The sequence below is a fragment of the Anser anser genome (genome assembly GCF_964211835.1).
Source record: "Anser anser genome assembly, chromosome: 12".
Classification (NCBI taxonomy): domain Eukaryota; kingdom Metazoa; phylum Chordata; class Aves; order Anseriformes; family Anatidae; genus Anser; species Anser anser.
The window spans coordinates 15,729,978-15,750,491 of record NC_139733.1 but is presented as its reverse complement, the minus strand read 5'-3'; the positions used below and the strand labels follow the sequence as shown (position 1 = coordinate 15,750,491).

Sequence of the window (20,514 nt, the reverse complement as noted above, 5' to 3'; positions counted from 1 at the left end):
TGAAGTAGGTCTCATTTATCTGGACATAAAGGTTTTTGATATAATACCATTTGGGAAATTACTGGTTAAGCAATAGAAGTTGTGGAATAGTACAAGAAATCTAAAGTAGGCAAGGAAATATCTAAAGAAGACATTACAATTTAAAGGGAAAATATTGCAATGGAAGGAGCATGCTAATGGAGTTCTTCAAAGACTGATTTAATATTTTCATTAATGAGCATGACATAGAAAGGAAAAATGTGGTAATGAAATTTCCTGAAAACAGAAAATTGGGAGATATCAATACAGAATAGGACCGGAACATCATGTGGGACAATTTAGACAATTTGATGATCTCAGAAATACAAATAGAATGGCATTTAATATTGCACACTGCAAAGTCATGGGTTCAAAGACAAACAGAAGAATTTTTACTTTTAGCTTGTAGAAGCCCACAAAAGGAGATCCAGGAGTCTTAATCAACTTCAAGATAACTCTAAGGAGAAATGTAAAATAGTAGTGAGAGAGGAACACATCATGTTTGGGTGTATCAGAAAGGTATGGGCAGAGCGAGGGAAATAGGACTGCATTTAGACAGTGCTGTAAAACTGGATCTTTAGTATGGTAGACAATTCTGGGCACCAAGAAAGATTAATTCATAGTGACATAGCCTGAAAGAACATGATTACTAACATGATTAGAGAAAATGTAAAGAATTTGACATGTTTAGCTAGCAAAATTATTCAGAAATGATTAAGATTGAATGACATTACTGAAAAAGAGAGATGGACAGAGACAGAGAATTTACAGTCTTAAAATGATATTTTATTGCTACTATGCATTAAACGATACACTATTAATTATATATTTACTGTTGTATTTTGCATGGTAGGAAATAGTATTACCTTGCTTGAAATTCTCCATTTTTTTTACCTTTTTCTCCTTCCTAAGATTCATCCCTCTTCAATCCTTTGGTACCTAACCTTTTCCATGAGGTCTGAAAGATGTCTGTCAGAACCTTTGCAGCCAATTCCTTCAGATCCTTTGGCTGAATATGATTTGGACCTTCTGAATCATAAATATTTAAATTATCTAAATATTCTTTTACCTGCTTTTTATTAATTCTTCTGGTAGATATTCCCAAAGCCCCATTAATATTTATCTCACTGAACTCCATGCTTCCTTCTTCTTTTATATTAAAGACTGAAAAAAATGTAGATGTTGAGCAATTCTTTTTTTCTCTCTGGCCAGTATCAGTTGACCTTTCTTTTGATTTAGGATAATCTTTGCTTTCTTTTATCCACAGTGTATTTATTTTCTTCATCTTTTCTCCCAGTTTATGCCCTTAACTTAAATTTTATTTTGCCCTCTTTATTCCTTATTATTTTTATTGTTCTGTATTACAGAAGTAGCTGCTTGCACTTTTAGTTCTCATCTACCGTGTGTTCTTTTCATCTTTTTTTTTTTTTTGAAAACAGACTGTGTTGCCATATTTATAACTAAGCGGCATTTATATGTGGAACTTATATATATTAAAATGTGTTGGTTTCATAAAAATATTAATGTATGTACTTGATATATTTTTCATATGTACAGCTATATAAGAATAAAGTCTGTTTGATTTGGCTAATCTAAAATAATGGAATTTGAAAGAGTAATTTAAGGAGGGTTGTTAGATGCAGGTGTTTGAATGTAAACACTGTGCGATTAAATGCTGGTATCACTGAAGCCTATGAGAATTTTGCAATTGGCTTCACTTGGGTTAGGATTTTTTTCTGATTCTACATAGGTTGATTTAACCTTCAGTCCAGAACTAGACCCATGAACTTAGGAGAGTGTCATCTAAATGTAGGATCCAGAGAGATTTGCTGATTATAAGGCATTCTTCAGAAAGTCATGCAATAGATGCTCATATTTCTCTACAAGCATGGCTTAAAGCTAAGGTGGAACGATGCCACATTATCTGTCTGCAGACTTGTCAGTTAAGGCTAGTCCAACAACACAGCTTCTTTTTCTGGTATGACAAATTTTGTGGTTTGGAGTAGTTCTTTGAACTTCATCCTGAGTTTTTAAGTAAGTTGTTTTCTTATGTTGTGCGACTAGAAGTCTCTCTGTACAGATGACAAAAAGGGACTTATTCTTTCAAGTCCTTTGAACCGTTTCTTATTGCCAACTCAATAAATAACAGAATTTTGAATTTCCTAAAAATTTTAAAGTTAACACGGAAAAAACAGACACGATATGGCACAGAAGCCAAAATTTTTTTGTAAATATCATGGGTTCAGCTGTAGCTTTTTTATTATAAAAACTATCTTCTTAACTATTTCATTCAGAATCAATAATGATAAATGAAACAAGACCTTCAGACACTACATAAAAGGACTGTATGTAGACTACATTTCAAAGACTCAGTCTACTCTTACAGGTTATTGATATGGATTGCTATTACTGTACTTTTGTAATGCAGTTTCCATCTGTATTTACCTTATGTTCTAGAAAATGCATGTTTCAAGAGAGATCTTCAATATCTGTCTTACTGGCTAAGCTGCCAGAAGCTGTAGTGCCAAAAGAATGTGAAAACTGACATTCTATGAAGGCTGATAAGTAGAGATGCAATAGCATGAAAATTATGCTTATGAATAAAAGATTTATCATCAAAACTATGATTTTTTATATAGTTTATATCATCATAGTATACAATTTTCCACTGTCACTTACTCCTCACTTGTGAGATTCTTCACGGAGAAGTAACTGATACTTTCAAGCCAGGAATATCAGCAATTGTTCAATAGCTAAAACAGGCAGTTATATGAGAAATGGCCATAACAATGAGCTGGAGCTGTTCATCTGGGATCATTTTGTTTATATTGATCTCTTGCCAGTGTTTGCATAGAATAAAATATCTTAGCCAGTCTGCAGCATGGAAATAAATATAAATGTCTGTGGATGTACTGTCTGTATCCTTTCCCAAATGTTGGTGTGCCAGCAGGACACTTTCCAATTTGCTTGTCGTCTTTCTTAAGTACATAAAAGCCCTTATGTACCAAGAACAATTAAAGTAATAGACAGATTATTGGGGCCTAACTAAATATAAAATGAAGATTCCTAAATATTTATGAAAGGATTGTTGCAAAATTCCAGTGATATTTAAGTAAATCAACAAATATGGCTGCCACCATTAACAAATAACCACATGAAAAATGAACAGTCACCACTATTCCTCCACTGTTGTGCAGCTGTAACTTCAGCAATGTCTCTACTACAGCAAAGCCTTATTGCAACCTACATGGTATAATACTGAAGTAAATACAATAATGGCTTAGAGCTTATTATGTAGATCCTTCTACCAGATTTTTACATGACACAGTCACCAAATACCATTGACCATAGGAATGTATCAGCTAAAGGTCATATATTACACCTGCTATCATACCATAAAAAGCTTGCTTCACAGCTTCCTTTCACTGTTTTTATGCTAGTGCAACTCCACTGAGAGAAAAATAATCTGTGCAAGGTAGAGTGAGATGGAAGTTCAAGCCCACCAGCTGCCAGAGGTTCTCTGCTGCTACAAAAGTAGGGAGTGGAAAGTGAATGATGCTTGTAATTACTGGGTGCCATTCTGCCTCTACCCCAGCTTCTTTGTTAGAGCACAACATTTAAAACTTCCAATCAAATGCTGTGTTCTTGTTCTGGGCCATTGTTTCTTCACTGTATTTCCCTCCACATTTCTGGAAAGTGGGATGGCTCATTGTTATGCAAAGAGGGAAGAACCTGATGTAGGTTAATTCTTACAAATCATCTCTTGCAGACCCATATTGTATCTTACTGAATATTAAATACAAAGCAGATACAATTTATGTTGTGCTGCAAAAATGCACCACCCACCGTAACGGACATAAAATTTGTTTTATGTTTGTTTGGAAATGGAATATTTCACCACGATAACAGTTCTCTATTATTTAATACCATTTGTGTTTGATTACAGAAACAGTGTATTGACTTCAGAGTTAAAAACCCCTCTGCATTTGGGTTGTTATGCCCAGCTCATTACAGCGTTACCATATGCAACACACTTCCTGCTGTGCAAGATTATGAAAATCTCCTTTTCTTCATGAAATTCTTCAGGTTTTTCTAAGTCATGGGTGATCTCATTGGATATTTCAGAGAAAGAAGATTATCCAAAGTGAGTCGTAATTTATACTTTAAAAGGCTCCAAGATATTCTAAGTACGAAACAAATCTAAAAAAAATAAACCGAAATCTAACCTGAAGATCTTAGGTTAAATTTATCACTCAGCCTCTAGTGATATCTTTTTCACTGAACTGCTCTTCTGGAGATGGGGTACAAGTAATTGAACTTAAGCTGAATCTTAAATTTTTTCATCAGATTCTATTTGACTTCATCAAGTCTGCCATGCACTGCTTGGTACCAAGTTTGTGAGAGAACTGTTGTCATTCTGGGGAATAAAGCTGATGTCAGTGTATAGGGCTCAATTATGATTTTTCTATATATTTTTCTATATATTTGCTGTATCTTTTTTATTTTCTACAATCTTTGAATATACACCTCAATCAATTTAACTAGAAAACAAGAACTGCTCTGAGTTTAGTAACACATAATAAACAGCACTCTGCAGACTTATGCTGCTATTTTGGTAAAGGTGTCTATGATAAGCATATTATTTGGAAAGGAGAGTGGTGAAACACAACTAGTATTTGTTTTAAGTCAAAACTTCTTGTGATGGATAACTTGTCAATAAGTAGATTTTTTGTTTTCTGCAGAGCAATTTTTTCAATTGATTTATAATCATAAATGAATGCCATTATTCCCAAGGCATGACACTCAGTCCAAAGCCATACTAAAAGAAAATAAAAATAAAAACAAATTTGATTCGTTCCAACCATTAAATACAAAACATAAAACGATCAACTCAGCTACTGCATAGGGATTCACATTGTAGAAAGAATGTCCAGCACAGCTAGTCTTTTCTAACCAATCATTCTAATCTTGCTCTTGTGTACTTTTGCATGGGGGAAGTGGTACACAATCAATATAAAAAAAAATTAAATAAGGAATCCTTTCATAAAAATCAGCATTGGTCATTCCAACTTCATTTTAAAATGCTATAATTTAAAAATAGATGTTTATATTCCTTGTTATTCTTCAGGTATAATCATTCATAGCATCCAAGTAGAATGTCTGAGGTTTTTGTTATGGGGAAAATACCTGCACATAGATAGGCCTTACATTTTATGCTAAATATATTAAAATTCATCTGAATTTTTACAGCTTGGGGGAAAGAGACTGAAACCCGGAGCAGTTTATTAAACATCCCACAAAAATTTAGAGCAGTTAGGGTTAGATTGTACTCTTTGTAGAGAAAGATCATAATGAAAGGTAGATGTGAGAAAGTAGGCATCAGGCAAAAACACAGGGACTTTCTTTTTCAGCACAAGAAGTTGGTTATGATTCCTCCTCGGTGCCCAAGGATAGGGATACACTCATTTGAGCTCTGTAGCTTCAAAACAGAATAAATAGTCTTTTACTGTGTTGAGATTCTCTCAGTCCTACTGCCCGGCTATCCTATGTGTTATGTTATGGTGTTACCAGATCAAGCTGCAAGCTCCTTCTCTTTGAAGTAAAAACTAACTATCTGTGCATTTTAGAGATTTAGTGAGGAATAGAGAATCCTTCACCATCTTACAAGAATCATAAAATATATCAGCTAGGAAAGATTTCTGCCTGCTTGCTCACTACCTGAATGGAATTCCATTTCAGGCTAAAAGTCTGCCTTTAGCTTTTAGTCATTTTTCTAGTGGCAGACTGGACAGTATTCTACTAAAAAACAAACAGACAAAAAAACAAAACAAAACAAAACAAAAAAACAACTAACCAACCAACCAAAAAAAAAAATCCCACAAATAAACAGAAACAGTGTTTTGCAAATCCTATTTAGGCCAGCATACTACATTGTATTTAAAAGTTCCTATGTGGCCTAATGTTTGTGAAACTCAAATTTATCTGAATGTTTTTGTTGCCATTCTGTTGGCAACCAGTCTAGCAAGTCTTGCTGTCTTGCCAAGTAAGTGATCTTAAAAGTCCTATCTGTTTCTTGAGTAGTACCATTTTTCTCTGTAATTCTCTACTTGCATCCCATGATAAATTTGCTTTGCTTAGAAGCTTCTTGTGAAAGATAGGCAGTTTTGCTTTGTAGTCTAACCTTTTTTTTTGGCACAAAATATATGAAAGCAAATGCACAATTTATATTAAAGACTTGTTAATTTCTCTACTTAATCACTGTATTCTAGAAGGTGAGTGACTTCCCAGTGGATCCTGTTGGGAGGTTTCTAAAAGACTAGATCTAAGCCTTACACTTTGTGTCCTTCCTCTTGAACTCCGCAATATAGGTTTTGATTCATTTATGCAGATTGTATTTTTACTAATGTTAATTTTCATTTGGTTTGGCTTACTTCTGCACAATTGCTAAGATGCACATAGAATACAGAGGCAAAGAGTACTGATGAAGACAAGAGCACAGTGGCAGCTATGGTTAATTACTGTAAATCATCCATAAAACAATGTACCTTTAGCAGCAGGGACAACTTCTGCTGATATCCCAGTTTGAGTTCCAAAGGAGTTATGTGGGTGGGAACAGTGTGACAAGACATTGAGTGCTGCAAATTTTTATGGAGTTCACTCTTTGCACAGGGCCATGCTTCTTCTAACACTACCTTCCTTTTTGCAGACTATACTCCCAGATTAATGCCAGATGTAAGAACAATACACTAGAGAAAACTCATCATGGTCTTCTGTTAATCACAGAACATCTATTCTGAACTTCACAGGTTTCTTATTGAAAAAAAAAGTAAGACAGTCTTATGTGCCTTGTTAAAACACAGAAGCATATACAAGATGACATATTACCAAAACTATTAACAAAAAACTATTTTTAATATCATTAAAACTAACTGAAATCTTAATAATCAAATCAAACGCAAACTGATATCAAAGCAACCACTCAACAAATGACTGTTGGGCTGGAGTTCAATTACTCAGTTAATTAATGCTTAAAGTGCTTAAAATGCTTAAGTCTTATACATCCTGAACAGGAGTTAGAGAAAGATGACTGTTTCATTATAGATGCCAAATAAATAATTTACCAGGTGAGTCATATCCGTGATTTGTACTGGTTAAGGAATGGCACCAAACTCAAGTTTCTTAATGTCTGAATCATAATCCTGACACCAGATGTAAAGCTTCCTCTTGTAGAATCGAGCTTGTACTAAGTTTGTACTCATACCGTGTATCTGTACTGTGGTACTTTTACTGTGGAGGCTTACTCTTCCCTCCCAGCAGTGATCCTGTGATGCAGATTACAGAAACAATTTTGTCGATGAAAAGGGGAGCATTACTGCTCCCAGTTTGACATTGTCTTATCTAGTACAAATAGTATGATGGGAAGAGGCTGTACTACTGTGCAGACTCCCTTGTCCCCACCATCCACCCCATAGATACAACTATCTTTCAACTGCTCGGAACAATCTTGAGAAAGAGTAGTTTGATGATTCCCGTTTACCAAAAATTAAAGTAATAATATCAGTTCCTTAAGACTTTAAAGGTCGGAACATGCTGTAATAAAAATGACTATGAGATAGTGTTTTAGTACTGTTTAAAACCTGTTACTGTTTTTTTTTTCTTTTTTTTTTCCCTAGGATCTTTCCTTTGTTGACTGCGTAGGTGCTCACAGAAGTACATGCATGTATAGTTTACAAAACCTACGGTTGTTTCCAAATCCCCTCCTCCCATGCAAAAATAAATTACCAGAGGAAGCAAAGGAAAAAGAAATCTAAAAATATTGGAATATCCCTTATCTACTAGAACTGCAACATAAAATAGGGAAAGACAAAACATTTAAGCTATTAGGGGTGTGGAAATTCTCCAGCTTTCTGAGTTTTCTGTGCTATGGTCAAATCAGTGAAACTGCATTTAAGCAGCTGCTGGTACAGCTGTTTTCACCACAGACATTTCTTCACAAGCACTGAGAATTGTCAAAGACTGAATTATATGTTTGCTGATATTTTGTCATACTGTTCTCAAGATAAATCTCTTTCAAGTCACTTACAGATTCAAAGGACAATGAATGTGATTAAAAAAAAAGAATGTGATTAAAAAAAAAAAAGATTTAAATCAGTTTTACATTATTTAGAAAAAAGGTCCTTAAATGAGATTGTGTAGCTGACATATGGAAATTTAATAAAAACAGCTCACTGAAAGTGAATCTGTACCAATAAGTAGTCCTGTGACATTAGTTCACCAGCCAATTTAAACAAACCTGTGATCAATTTTGTCTCTTCCAGTGAGATGTTTACAAGACAAATTTTGTGCATTTTTTCTATGTAAAACAGATATAAGCCAATTTACCTTCTGGAACCTTCAAGAAGAAAAAATAATTTAAAGCATGTCAAGATGAAACCATACAAGAAACATTAGATTTTATCGAAGTCCATATGAGCCATATTCCTCACATAAAGCTTGTGTGTGAAGACTAGAGCTACTGTGCAAAAGAGCAAAGACTGTAACAATCCTTACCTAGGCTGCTTTAAGTGCTCAGTATCCTACAACTTTTCTGCCTGTCATTTCTTCCTTCCTAGTAAAGTACAGAACTTCATTAATAATATACTTTATAAATTTTAAAAACATTATCTAAATTCTTTTGACATGCCATATCATGCCATGTGCCAAAACAAAAGTAATTCCCTCATTTTGCAACAAGTACTCTACTTTGGTGTATGCCCCGGATAGCATCAAAATATGAATAATCTTTGCATTAATATTCCCATCTATTGTTTACCAACTTTTTGAAGTTAACATATGTGCTGCACAGCCTTTACTTCTATATTTAATTATCCTAATATGTGTTTTAGTTGCTGTGGTTCCTTACAAAACCGTCTAGCAGATTTTGAAGGTTAAATGAGTTTTCTGTAGCATATGAGAGCTTCCTTGCTTTCCTTTTTGTGATAAGGTTCCAGTTTGTTTTGTATTAAAATGATCTTGCTTAAATTTGCAGTTGCCCCATGACTTTCACGGGCACTATGTACATTTTTATTTCTTTATCAAGCCTTGCAGACAGAATTAAAATAAAACCTGAAATAAACAGAAAATCTTCACTGTTGCTTTCAAGAAGTGATCATGAACTATTACCACAAGAGTAAGGTAAAGACCGAATTATTTATGTACAAACCTCTTTCTTTTTCTGCTTTTTACACTGATATTCTATATATCATCTGTTAGCAGTCACTGAGGGTATTAATCACACATCTGTGATACCACATATATGTTATCTTTGAATTAGCCCCTCTGTAAACTCAGGCAAGTAGCATTCTGAGGAACCATCATGCCCACAGCATAAATACTGCATACACTCATGATTTAGGTCACTCAGTGTGTCCATTTCCAGTAGCACATATTTGCAACATAGGCAGAGTCATATAGTTAGTAAGGTCATATGATAATATGAACAATTGATAGGTTTTCTCTTAAGCTAGTGAATAATTTTTTCCCCCATTTTTTGTATGATCTTTGGAATTACAGACCAGTTAGCTTTCTGAGGTGTGCTTTCTTCTCAAAATTGAACACTGATACACGTCAGCTCTTTATGAATATCACATATTTTCACAGTACCAAATTCACCCAAATCCAGATCTTTTGTGTAAAACAATCAATCATACATTAAGGAACTTCATTGTTCTTTAGTTTCAAACCACAAAACTGGCATATTTGAAAGAGAACTTTCCAAGTATCAGGAAGCAAGAATTGGTCTTTGCTTATTCAAAATCCACTGCTAGCCATCCAAAGAATTACATACTTTATTTAGTCTGTACTGATTAACTTCATTCTTGATGCAGGCAGCTGCTACTGCATGTGATGACAAACTAGATTCCCTGCTATGCGGCAAAGTTTTCTGACTAAACTGCCTGGTTTCCTACTAGCCTCAATGGCCACAGAGAACAAGAAGAAAGATGAAAGAAAGACCTCTTATGAATTAGAAAAATATCAACAGTTCCCTATTTTTCTCCTTTTTCTTTACCAGTTACCTGAGTGATTGCAATTTAGAGCTTATTTTGTGGTATTCATTTTTTGTTGTTCCTAAAATTTGAATTCAAGTTATCCAGCTGCGTTGATTTGAAAATTGGTGTTTACATTTTATTTACTGTATTATATACTATGACATGTGTCTACGACCCTGCATCAATAAACCAGTTTCTTTTTCAAGATATGAGTGTTGTTTCAATTATCCTATTGAAATTTTATATGTGGCACGCTGTAATTATACCTTGAATGTATATTTTGTAAAGTTTCCCATTGAACTGAGAAACTGTGCATTGTGTTCACAGAAAAACAGTTTGTTGTGTTCACAGTATTACGCATGCTGTGAAAGCTTGTCCCTTGTGCTCAAAATGTAAATTGGACATAGCTAATTGCATCTACTGCTGGTGATCATGTTCAGTGAGTGCAGATTTCTGGAGGGAAATGTGCCTACGCTTCTCCTCATGCTTAGATATAACTGTGAGTCCTCCTTCGGATATGCTTTATTATTGGCAGGGTTAGACTTCATTGCCAGCATTTCTTATGAGAAACAAAAACATTTTGTACTCTACTTGTTGATATGAGCCTGGAAATGTTTTTTCTGTGTTGGATGCAGAATACTTCTCATTACATTTTGTACAAAACCCATTTGCTGAAATCTTAAGTGATGAAATTCTAACCTTTAAATAAAAGTGGCATTATATTCTTATGCTGTTTGTAGACTCTTTTTGTCAAGAGAGAGGTGAAAGATGTAACTTAAAGAGAGGTTGCAGTTCTGTGTGGTCAGCAGCTGCAGCTGCTGAGGTAGTAAAGAGGAAAGTTCATGAAAGGATGTGGTGCTCCTATTGAAAATACAGAATCATTTGTAGATGCCTTGTGGGTGCAGTCACGGGAAATGCACAGGGTGTAAACTCAGCAGACATCTGGTGATGACAAGCTACCACAGAGGAATTAATGACTGGTTTCACAGAAGGGGCTGTTTTGGTTAGATGCAGTATCATTGTTACTCTGCCAAAAACATGAATACTGCTCCCATTTTTGAGTAAAAGAGAAATGACTAACAATGAGTTAGAAGAAATGGCCAAATGGTCTTAAAGAAGTAGCTGTTGAGTTGACCACTGGATAACGCATTCTGGCTTCAAGAAAATACGGAGAGCAAACCTGCATCACAGCAATAAAGTAGCCAGCAGAGTGATACTGTATTAATGCTTAAAACCCACCTCCTTAAAATATCTGTAATCCAGCGCAGAATATTTTGTGGATGCCATCTAAATAAAACCAACAAAATATACTTTTATGTTTGAGTACTAAGAAAGAAAACAACATAAACTTCTTAAAAAGTCCTGTGATGCTTTACTGCTTTTTGGATGTCTATACTCTGACTCTTCTCACAGATACTTGAGGATGGTGAATAATGTAATTTCACGTAAAAAGGATAACTAGACAAACACTGTAAATTTCCAAACTCAACAAAAACAGGCCCTAAAAAAGAATCACTTTATCACACAAAGGATGACAAAACTGCAGGATTTTGCTTTACTAATTTTAATTACTAATGACATTGTTACTTCTTCAGAACTACCATGTTCCTGCTGCTTGGATACACAACAAATATCCAGGCAAAAGACATAAGAAAGTTTGTTTGAAAATACATGATACATAACAACATAGCTCTAGGACTTGTAGTTTAAGATAAAAACGGTTTCATAGTGGAAACCACCTAATTCACTGAAAAATAAACTACAATTTCTGTGCAGTACAGAACCAGGTAGACCCTCATGTATCACTTTGCAGGTAAAACAGCTTTTATAAGAACTTGATTTACTGAAACTGTGAGATTGGCAAGGAGGAGATATTCCGGGCTCCTGCTAAGGATTAAAAGGAGAAAAAGTTTCGTTTCTGCATAAGCATAAAGCATGTATAAAACTTGTTTTTTATTCAAGAGGCGATTTCATGCTCCACTGAATGTTAGAAGCAGATTATCTAGAAACACACTTCACCTTTGCTTATGTTTTGCATTTGTTTTTTTCTGTTAATAGCAGAATATTAAAGCTACTTTTTTAGTAAGCAAAAGCTTCTGCTTTAGCAGTAACCCACCTCTTCATCTGCTTTTTACATATTTTAGCAGTTGCATGTATTTATGTAACACATAATCTCTGGTTACAGACAGAGATTGCAGTGGTAGAAATGGAGAATTATGACTAGAGCTCTTTGAAGAGATTAGGATTTATAGTTTGTTTTCAACATTGTTGAAAATATTCAGGGTTTTTTTTTTTTCTTTTGTTAGTTTTAAAACTTTCTGACATGTTTAATCTGATTTTCTGATGTGCTGCTTTACTGAAGTTTAAACTCTTTTCAGCATATACTTCAGTACAGTTTTTTTTTTTTTTTCCCCACAGTATCACAAGTGTATGCCTGGGACAACAAAACAGTCTTAAATTTTTACATTTACCTGATTGCAGTGCTCAAAAGACTCTGAGTAGAAAATGAGAAGCTACACATACAGAAGTATAAACGAGCATATTTTCATTGGGGTGTGATGAGCCCATCAGCTCACCACACACTATCCTTTTATTTGAATGGAGTTCCACCTGGTGATGGCAGTGAAACCATCTACACAGAGGTTAAATCTGATGGTGTTTGCTTTTACCAATGATACAGTCTCCTTAACAATTAATGGCAGTAAAGGATATCATCAAGAGAAACTTAAGCAGGGTGGGACGACCAGAAAATTCAAATAACTTAAGGGCAGTGAGGTGATTCAGATTAAGCTGTTGAAGTGAAGAGACTGACTTCACTGTCTTTATGTTCCTTGATTACAAATTGAGTCAATTTGGGGGAAACAGAACCACTACTATTTGCTTTCTGTACTATTATATATTAACTTAGTTCAGTGAGATCAGTAAGACATGAGGAAAACTTCCAAATTGGTGCAAGGTAATAAAATCAGTGCACAACTGTAACGTCATTAGAAACACTAGGAACCCATGCTAGGACTTCTGGAAAGTATAGAGTAATCTTTCCCGAATCAAAAGTTACTACACAGCAATTAGAATTCATGATAACCTGGTAATTTGGAGGAAACAACTGTGTGCCATCCAGGCTGCCAATGCAAAAGATAGTTAATCACTGAGAATTATTGAAAAGCAACACTGTAATGATAAAATATTTTAACTGTACTAGTTACTGGAATTGTATACACAATATTTGCTTTTGTAAACAACATGAGTACTTACTAAGTTTCTCAGAATTGGGTGGGTATATCAGGAAATGCTGCCAGTAGTGGATTATTAGCTGCATAATCCTAGAGGACAGGTGTATGCACTATAATAGGGGCATATTTGGGGTAGATTTGCAGGCAGTTGATGCAAGGGAGTTGTTGCTGTGCAGTTCATGAAGGACTAGCAAAATATGTAACAGCAGGGGAATTAATATTGTCATTTCTGTACGAAGTGATTTTAGGGATCCGGCAGAGGACTCTTTGCCATTTGGATGTATAGATACTGAAGCATCCTCCATGGCAGTGCCATCAAAGGGGAATCTTGACTATCTGTTTACATTAAGTAATAAGGATACTTGGTATCACCTTTATGGGTAGGTGACAACGTCTTCAACGCAAGTATACGAATTGGAATATCAGTCTTTGTGGCAGCGTTGATTAATACAGTAGTCTCCAGCAAATACATCTCACTTGTCTTCCATTGGTTATTTTATATTGTAAAGGAAATGAGTAGGAAGGTCAAGGCTTTGGGTTTGAGAGCAGCACATCTGACTACCTATAGCATTGTGACTTGACAGTAATGTTCAGCATCTTCATTCGTCTACAATGCATATATGTTGCAGTATCTTTGTAAGAAAGAGAGCTTTCTTAGATACTAGGCTGAAAACAAATTTTCCTACAAACCAAAGGTCACTGCAAACCTTCCTTTATGTTATAAGGCCTTGTCTTCACTAAAAAAAGCCATCCAAGTGAACTGAAGCAACCTACTAAGCAGGCTTTTTCCCTTTAGGAAAAAGGTGGAGGGAGAACTCCTTCATGGCAGAAGTCAACTGGGGCGCCGTACGGTCTGCTCTGGAGGCTGCCTCTTGCTGCAGAGTGCCTTTTGTGGCTCTGATACACAGCGCAGGAGCAATGGCAGCCACAACTGTACCAACAGAATTCAATAGGCACATCACCACTGCCTCACTATTGAGAAACTAGTAATTGAAGCTGTGAGAGGAAAGTTGACGAGAGCGTTTCGATGTGATATAATCTGTCTCCAGTGTGGGCCAAAAGCAGGTGCCTTACAAACACAAGACACGCACCATGACACTACTTTTCCCTGCTTGCAACGTGAGCGCTCAGAGCTGCGTCCGCACAATTTTTAAGACTTCTCTACACCAGCTGCTTCGGGCACAGCTTTTCCAGTCCCCTCCTCAGCTAGAGGCTGCCCCCGGGGCAGGCTGAGGGTGGCGGCCACCGCCCTTCGCCTCAGGTGAGGGAAAGGCTGGAGCGCCCGGAGGCTCCTCAGGCAGCGGCCGTTACCGCCCGGCGCGAACGGAGCACGCATGCGCGCTGCTCCCCCCCCCCCCCCCCTTTACCCCTGCGGGCCGCCATTCGCTGAGCGCCCAGCCCGCCTCCTCTCTCACTGCCGGTCCTGCGCATGTGTTGTAGGAGGGGGAGCGTAAGTCTCCATTTTGTGTCGATTTCCTTCCCTCACCTTCCCTGCGCTGCTTCCAGCGGGGAGGAGGCGGCGGCTGCTGCTGCTGGTGGTGGAGCGGGCAGAGCCTTGCCTTCGGCCTCGTGCTCCCTGAGGTGGCTGCCGCCGCCCTCGCCTCTCCCTGTCCCCATCCCCTCAGCGCTCGGCTGCCTCGCAGCCCGACCCCCTCCCTCTGCCCTCAGGCGGGATGCTCAGGGAGCCCCTTCGGAAGCCCTTGGCACGGCTTCTACATGCTGGACACAGCCTGGGCATCTCCCCTCACTGTCTGTGGGGGGTGCCGGCAGTGGCAGCCCGCCTCCTCTCCTCTCCTCCCCTGCTTGCTTTTGACCGCCGCGAGAGGAAGTCTGCTTTCTGACAGAAATTCAGTGGGCTGAAGCAGACCTAATGCGTCTTCGCTCCCCAGCAAAACAAAACCCGTCACTGCAGCAGCTTGGTTATGTTAGAATCAGAGTCTGGCCAGCCCCTTGAATTTAACTTTCTGTTTGGGGTGATAACGCTTCAAATAATTTCAGGTGCTTCTTACACTTTATCCAAGTGATCAGTCAGCTCCTTTTACATCAGTTAATAAAGAACTGTAGCTGAACCCGGGTAGCCTAAATGACAATAAAGTGGCTAAAGCAAAGGCAGTTGGGTTCTCGTACGGAAGACACGTGTCGGAGGTGCAGATTCATTTTGCAAGTTCTTAATTAATCACTTAAGAAACGAGTAAAATCAAGGTGGGGAAAGGAAGGAAAAAGCACCGTTGTGTTAGCTCTGAGACGTTCAGGCGAAATTTGCAGTTGCTTTTAAAAAACGGTTTAAATTATTTTTCTGGGGTTTAATGAATTAAAAATCTTAAATGATAACATTCTTAACAAGAGGAGAATACAAAATTGAATTCAAAGAATAATTGCACACAATATGTCATCTGTAGGCAGGTTTCAGAATAATTTATTTTCAAATACTGGTTGTTGGTGATTCAAATAAGACATTCCAGAACACGTGCTAAGATCTTGGCTACTTAATTTTAAATTGAGTCATGGAAATGTCTAATGGAAAAAGTGCATGAAATACTTAACCTTTTTTCCTCAGGGCAGGATGTCTGTTATCTCCAAAAAATAGTAGGTGCCTTGATTTCATAACCTGCTTTCATATTTCCCCTCAAATGCATTTTTAGATATTCTGAGTAGCCTTAAATCTTTGAATGACAGCAGAGAACCATTCCTGTCTTTAAAAGTTACATTCTATGTGCTGAAAAGAAATTCTGCACACGTATTGCTTTTTCCCTTTGAGTGCTAGGTGTGGAGTACTCCTAAAAGCGGAATTTAGTTCACTTGTCAATTCTGCTACTTACTATGAAACCTTCAGTTGCGTTTCTTTCGTTTCTTTCAGTTTACATATTCCCCCCCCCCCCCCCCCCCCCGCAATGTAAGATCACTTGGTAACAATTGGCCAAAAATGTTTTTAGTTTCATTTAACGTGAGCTGTTACGTTTCCAAGTATAGCACTTCTGATGCAAGTTCTAATTAAATCTCTTCAAAACATGCTGTTTGTAACAATGCTATTTTAACTGGTATTATAGTATTGAGAAATATGTGAGAAGAATGCGTAAAACTAAGGCCGTAATGATAGTCAAATTTATATATTTAGTTTGATAGCCTTTGAATTGTATGCTTGCAGTTTTACGTGACTATTAGTGACCAAGTTAATATTTTTATGTTTGGGGAAAACTGGAGGATGTAGGAGTGATACAGGAAACAGTCGTTTGGGTCACCTCTTGTAACTTCAGGGTGAGACTAGGATTATCCTCTTGTCTTGCATATTACAACTGTGTACGTACTTTATAGGATTTGCAATTTCATAGTTACAATGTATAATCCTCTCATATTCATTTTGTCATCTGTCACGCGAATCCTTTTGTGAATGTGGAGTAAATAGAATTATTTTTACAAATGTCATTCTCTGGTGTGACTGCAGCTTCATTTATGTTAATTACATTTATTCATATAATTCTATGTTTGTAATTTTGACTTTCTTATAAAGTAAAAAATAACGCCACTCCAACTTTGTCATCTGATTTGTGTATAGAATGGGTGTATATAAACAGCTTTAAACAAATCAGTAATGTTTACTATTCACTGGCCCAGATATTGATCTCTTAAGTCTGAAACAAAACTGTTGTTGACTTCTACAGCTCAAACTCTAGTATTACAATTATTCTGAAACACAAGCTTATTATTCGCAAAGAATTTGGTGCTATTTAAGCAGTGTTTTTATTTTGTGCATTATGATTAATTACTATTGTGTGGAACTTGCATTGCCCTGTATTATCCATATTTTCTCTCTTTTTTTAAATAGTAGCTTAAATGTCTTGTTTGCCTTACTATGGATTCTCTGCACTTAAGTTTCAGTTATTCTTACAGGGCTGAATATTTTTGTTGTTTTGTTATTTCCATAAACTCTAGGAGAAGATGGATGCTTTAAAGAAAGTCTTAACAAATTATGTTCATTCTTGTCTTTTTCCATTGCATCACTAATCTATCAAATAAGTGTTAAATTTGTTTGGTGCAATGTGTTAGTGCATCCTTGTATTTTACAATGCCTGTTTTTTCTGAGTGCAACATTAAAATTAATATTTAATGAGATTTCTTAAAAAAACAACAACAACAAAACCACAACCCACCAAAGGGCCCAACCAAATCTGGGTTTGATTTATTTGGTGTTAAAAAGCTTACTGAGTTTCTTTGGGTGCTACAGGTTACATGAGGGAAATATGCTTGTCTCTAAAACTCCAGTGTAATTCTGAACATCCTTCATAAATACTTATTATCAAAATTTAATGCCTTTCAATTCTGAATGTTCGTAATTTTATATAGTGAGGCAGTTACCTCTTTGCAGAGTAGAACACACAAAATAAAGATAAAATTGGGATATTTAAGAAGCAGCTTCATAACGTTCAACGTTTAGAAGTTTTATTAGTAAAAATGAAAGTTGCATTAGTTGAACTTGATTCCCGTGCTTTTTACTGGTTGTCTCTGTAAGTTGGATCTAGTCCTGTTTATGACTTTCCAGGTGTGGTCCTACTGGTGAGTAATAGCGGTTTGCTTGCTGTCTCAGAAGCCAATAAATTAATGACTCAGCTGCTGAAAGAGTTTTTGCAGAAATCATTAATTGAGGGGGGTGGGGTGGGGTGCATTCATCTTAAATTTCTTGACAACAGATGATGTTGACTGTACGCCTACAAAGAACAGTTTGGAGAGTTTCTGCTAAAAAGAGGGCTCTTCTACAAGTGCTTGAATTATGAAAATTAATCCAATGTTATAAAAGGACCCCAAATCCATGCTCAGTAAAATGTAAACCTTCAGGGAGGTGTATCAAACCAGGAGGGCTGAGGTTACCTTCAGAAAGAACGTGGTATATAGGTAGGTTCCTGCAGATGGTTCTGGTAAAACAGACATTCAATTTTACCTACACTGATTGTTTATTACTATTATGCTACTCCACCAAAAGTGGAGATGTGTGCTGCATTTCGAGGAGTGGGACACCAATTTAATTGTTAGTTACTTTTTAACACAATTTATCTATACTCAGAGAATTTGCTTTGATCGGCAAATGAAACGTTAAGGAGTAATCCTTGATTCTTAGTGTAGTTAAAGATGAACTTGAGGTGGTGCTGAAGAGGAGCTTGATCAGCATAGAAATTATTCAAATACAGGAAAACTGCCATTCTAGAGGCTCATCTTGTGATAATCACATTTTTATAATGATGGGCAGGATGCTACTGACATTTCTAAAGAAATGCTTTGTTAACCAGACTCTTATTTACTGCAGTAAATTTTTTTTCCTTCCTATCTTCTTTCTTACGTACCGAGTGGTGTCATGACCAAATAGAGTTCAAAAAAGCAAGCTTTCATGATGAACAGACAAAACAGTTACCACCTTCATAAAGTCAACTGCTGATACTGGACCTTTCCTGTCCTACTTCTTCCCAAATCTAACAACTACTATCTGGTTTTCCTATGTTAAAAAACAGGTATGCTGTATATTGTATTTCTTATTGGATGAGCGGTGTTATTCCTTTATGCTGTGAGAAACGAGTATCCTTGGATGGTAGAGAGGTTTGGGTGATTTCACATTTCATTCCAGCACCTTCAAAAATGAACCTTCATTCTCAAACTTGCAAAAGCATCATAGAAAATTTCAAAATGGTGTAATGCTTTTAAAGGTGTTCTGTTTTTTAGAAGTGGTATGGTTATTCAAGTAGTAAGCTTGAAAAGTTATTAAAAAAAACCCAACCAACAATTAGGTGAAAGAGCTGTTTATAACCTTGTGGGCAAAATTAAAGAAAATGTTCTAATTGCAAGGTATAAATAAACCTTTTGATTTTAATCAGAACGTGCATTTCTCTCCCATCAATTTTCAGAACACTACCTAATATTCCCAGTATAGCTCATCAGACTTGCAGTTTAATGCAGCTAACTCAGGAACTATATTTATGAGCTTCTTGTTTATAGATGCACCAAAGTACAGATTTTCTGTATTGGCACTCTAATGCTGTTACTTCATCAAAATAATACTGTGGCTTAATGCGTCAATAGTCAAAAGCATTTAAATGAATTCTTCTGAAGATAAATATTTTTTTTTAGCATTAGCATTTGCTCAAATTTGGCAAGGTTTTAAGTTTCTAAAAATCTGATAGATATTAGCCTCGGAATGTATCCTGTTGTTAGGCAGTCATTGCACACTGACTTGTTAGAATAGTTTACATATGTCATTTAATTAGTTTTCAAAATTGTTTCTGAAATGTTGAAGGAGTAAGGCTTAAAGTTGGCATAGTGCTGACATTTGCCACTAAGTATGCATATTATTTGTCCTGTTCACTTCAGTGGAATTATGCAAATACTGAAAATTAAGCACCTTCTAAACTGTTCTGGTGGATTTGTGTGCAAGTCTTAGCTGAAAACTAAGAGATAATGAAGGCATGTTAGAAAGCAGTAGGTAATATACAAGGCTCAAATTTGCATTCAGGTTGTATTAAGACTGGAAATCAGTGTTCTGTTAATAACAGTATAGTGATTCCCTGAACTGATGGTATGTAAAATATTGCATAGTCTGTTTGGATGTGCAAATGAGTTTGAAATGGCATTCATGCTTTATTATTGTTCTGAATGGTCACTAAAATGAAGTGGTGTTGGATTTTCTGTGGTTTCTTTCTGTCAGTATCTTGTTCTTTTTGATGCCGTACCTGATTCTTACCAACTTCTTGATATTCCACTTTCAAAAACATTCATTAATTTTATATACTTTACCCATGATCTTTGGCATCTCAATGAATCAAAACCAGTAGCTTCATTACATGCTTATTTAATATACAGTAGCAGAGCAACCAAGCTGACAGTCTTTAGATCCCGATGTGAAAGGACTTTGAAATTACACTTGCAGAGAAATGTATGTCTCCTTTTTATTTCTTGTACTAGGACATCTCCTAATGATTTCAGGCTTTCAGTCTCTTTTTAGTGTATGTTTTGTTATTAAATATTTAAGAATTATATGGTTCTGATGAGTACTGTTTCAGAATAGCAGAATTTTATTCATTACAGAGAAGTTTTCAGGTCAAGTTTGACTTTACAACATTCAATTTTGGAAAGAAATGAGGGGAGGGGGAGAGGACAGAAGGGAGCTTGCCTGTATGTAAGGTTTATAAATCTCTTCCATCATTTTTGTTTAGGCAGGTGCTTTGCTGAGGAAACTGTGTACGCGTGTTTGAAAC

The 20,514-nt window shown here is 36.3% G+C and overlaps 1 protein-coding gene and 1 long non-coding RNA gene across 4 annotated transcripts in view; one reads left to right on the top strand and one right to left on the bottom strand.

Annotated features, from left to right (window-relative positions):
• Nucleotides 1-2,426: 2,426 nt before the first annotated feature.
• On the bottom strand, nucleotides 2,427-12,653 carry LOC310880460. Of its 2 annotated transcripts, XR_014571706.1 has the most exons (4): nucleotides 12,518-12,653; nucleotides 11,286-11,333; nucleotides 8,569-8,626; nucleotides 2,427-3,544 (listed from the first exon to the last, which is right to left on the bottom strand). It is a non-coding gene; the product is annotated as an uncharacterized lncRNA (long non-coding RNA). The 2 variants fall into 2 exon arrangements; XR_014571705.1 differs by having other exon boundaries at nucleotides 11,286-12,653.
• Nucleotides 12,654-14,046: 1,393 nt separating this feature from the next.
• FHIT (fragile histidine triad diadenosine triphosphatase) overlaps nucleotides 14,047-20,514 on the top strand; it is a 561,200-nt gene continuing 554,732 nt past the window's right edge. The window contains exon 1 of one of the 2 annotated variants that reach the window (XM_083796287.1): nucleotides 14,047-14,729. In XM_083796287.1, coding sequence (XP_083652413.1) covers nucleotides 14,614-14,729 — 116 coding nt within the window. In that variant the 5' untranslated portion in view covers nucleotides 14,047-14,613. The remainder of the gene's footprint in view (nucleotides 14,730-20,514) is intronic. The other variant, XM_083796281.1, reaches the window with a different exon arrangement.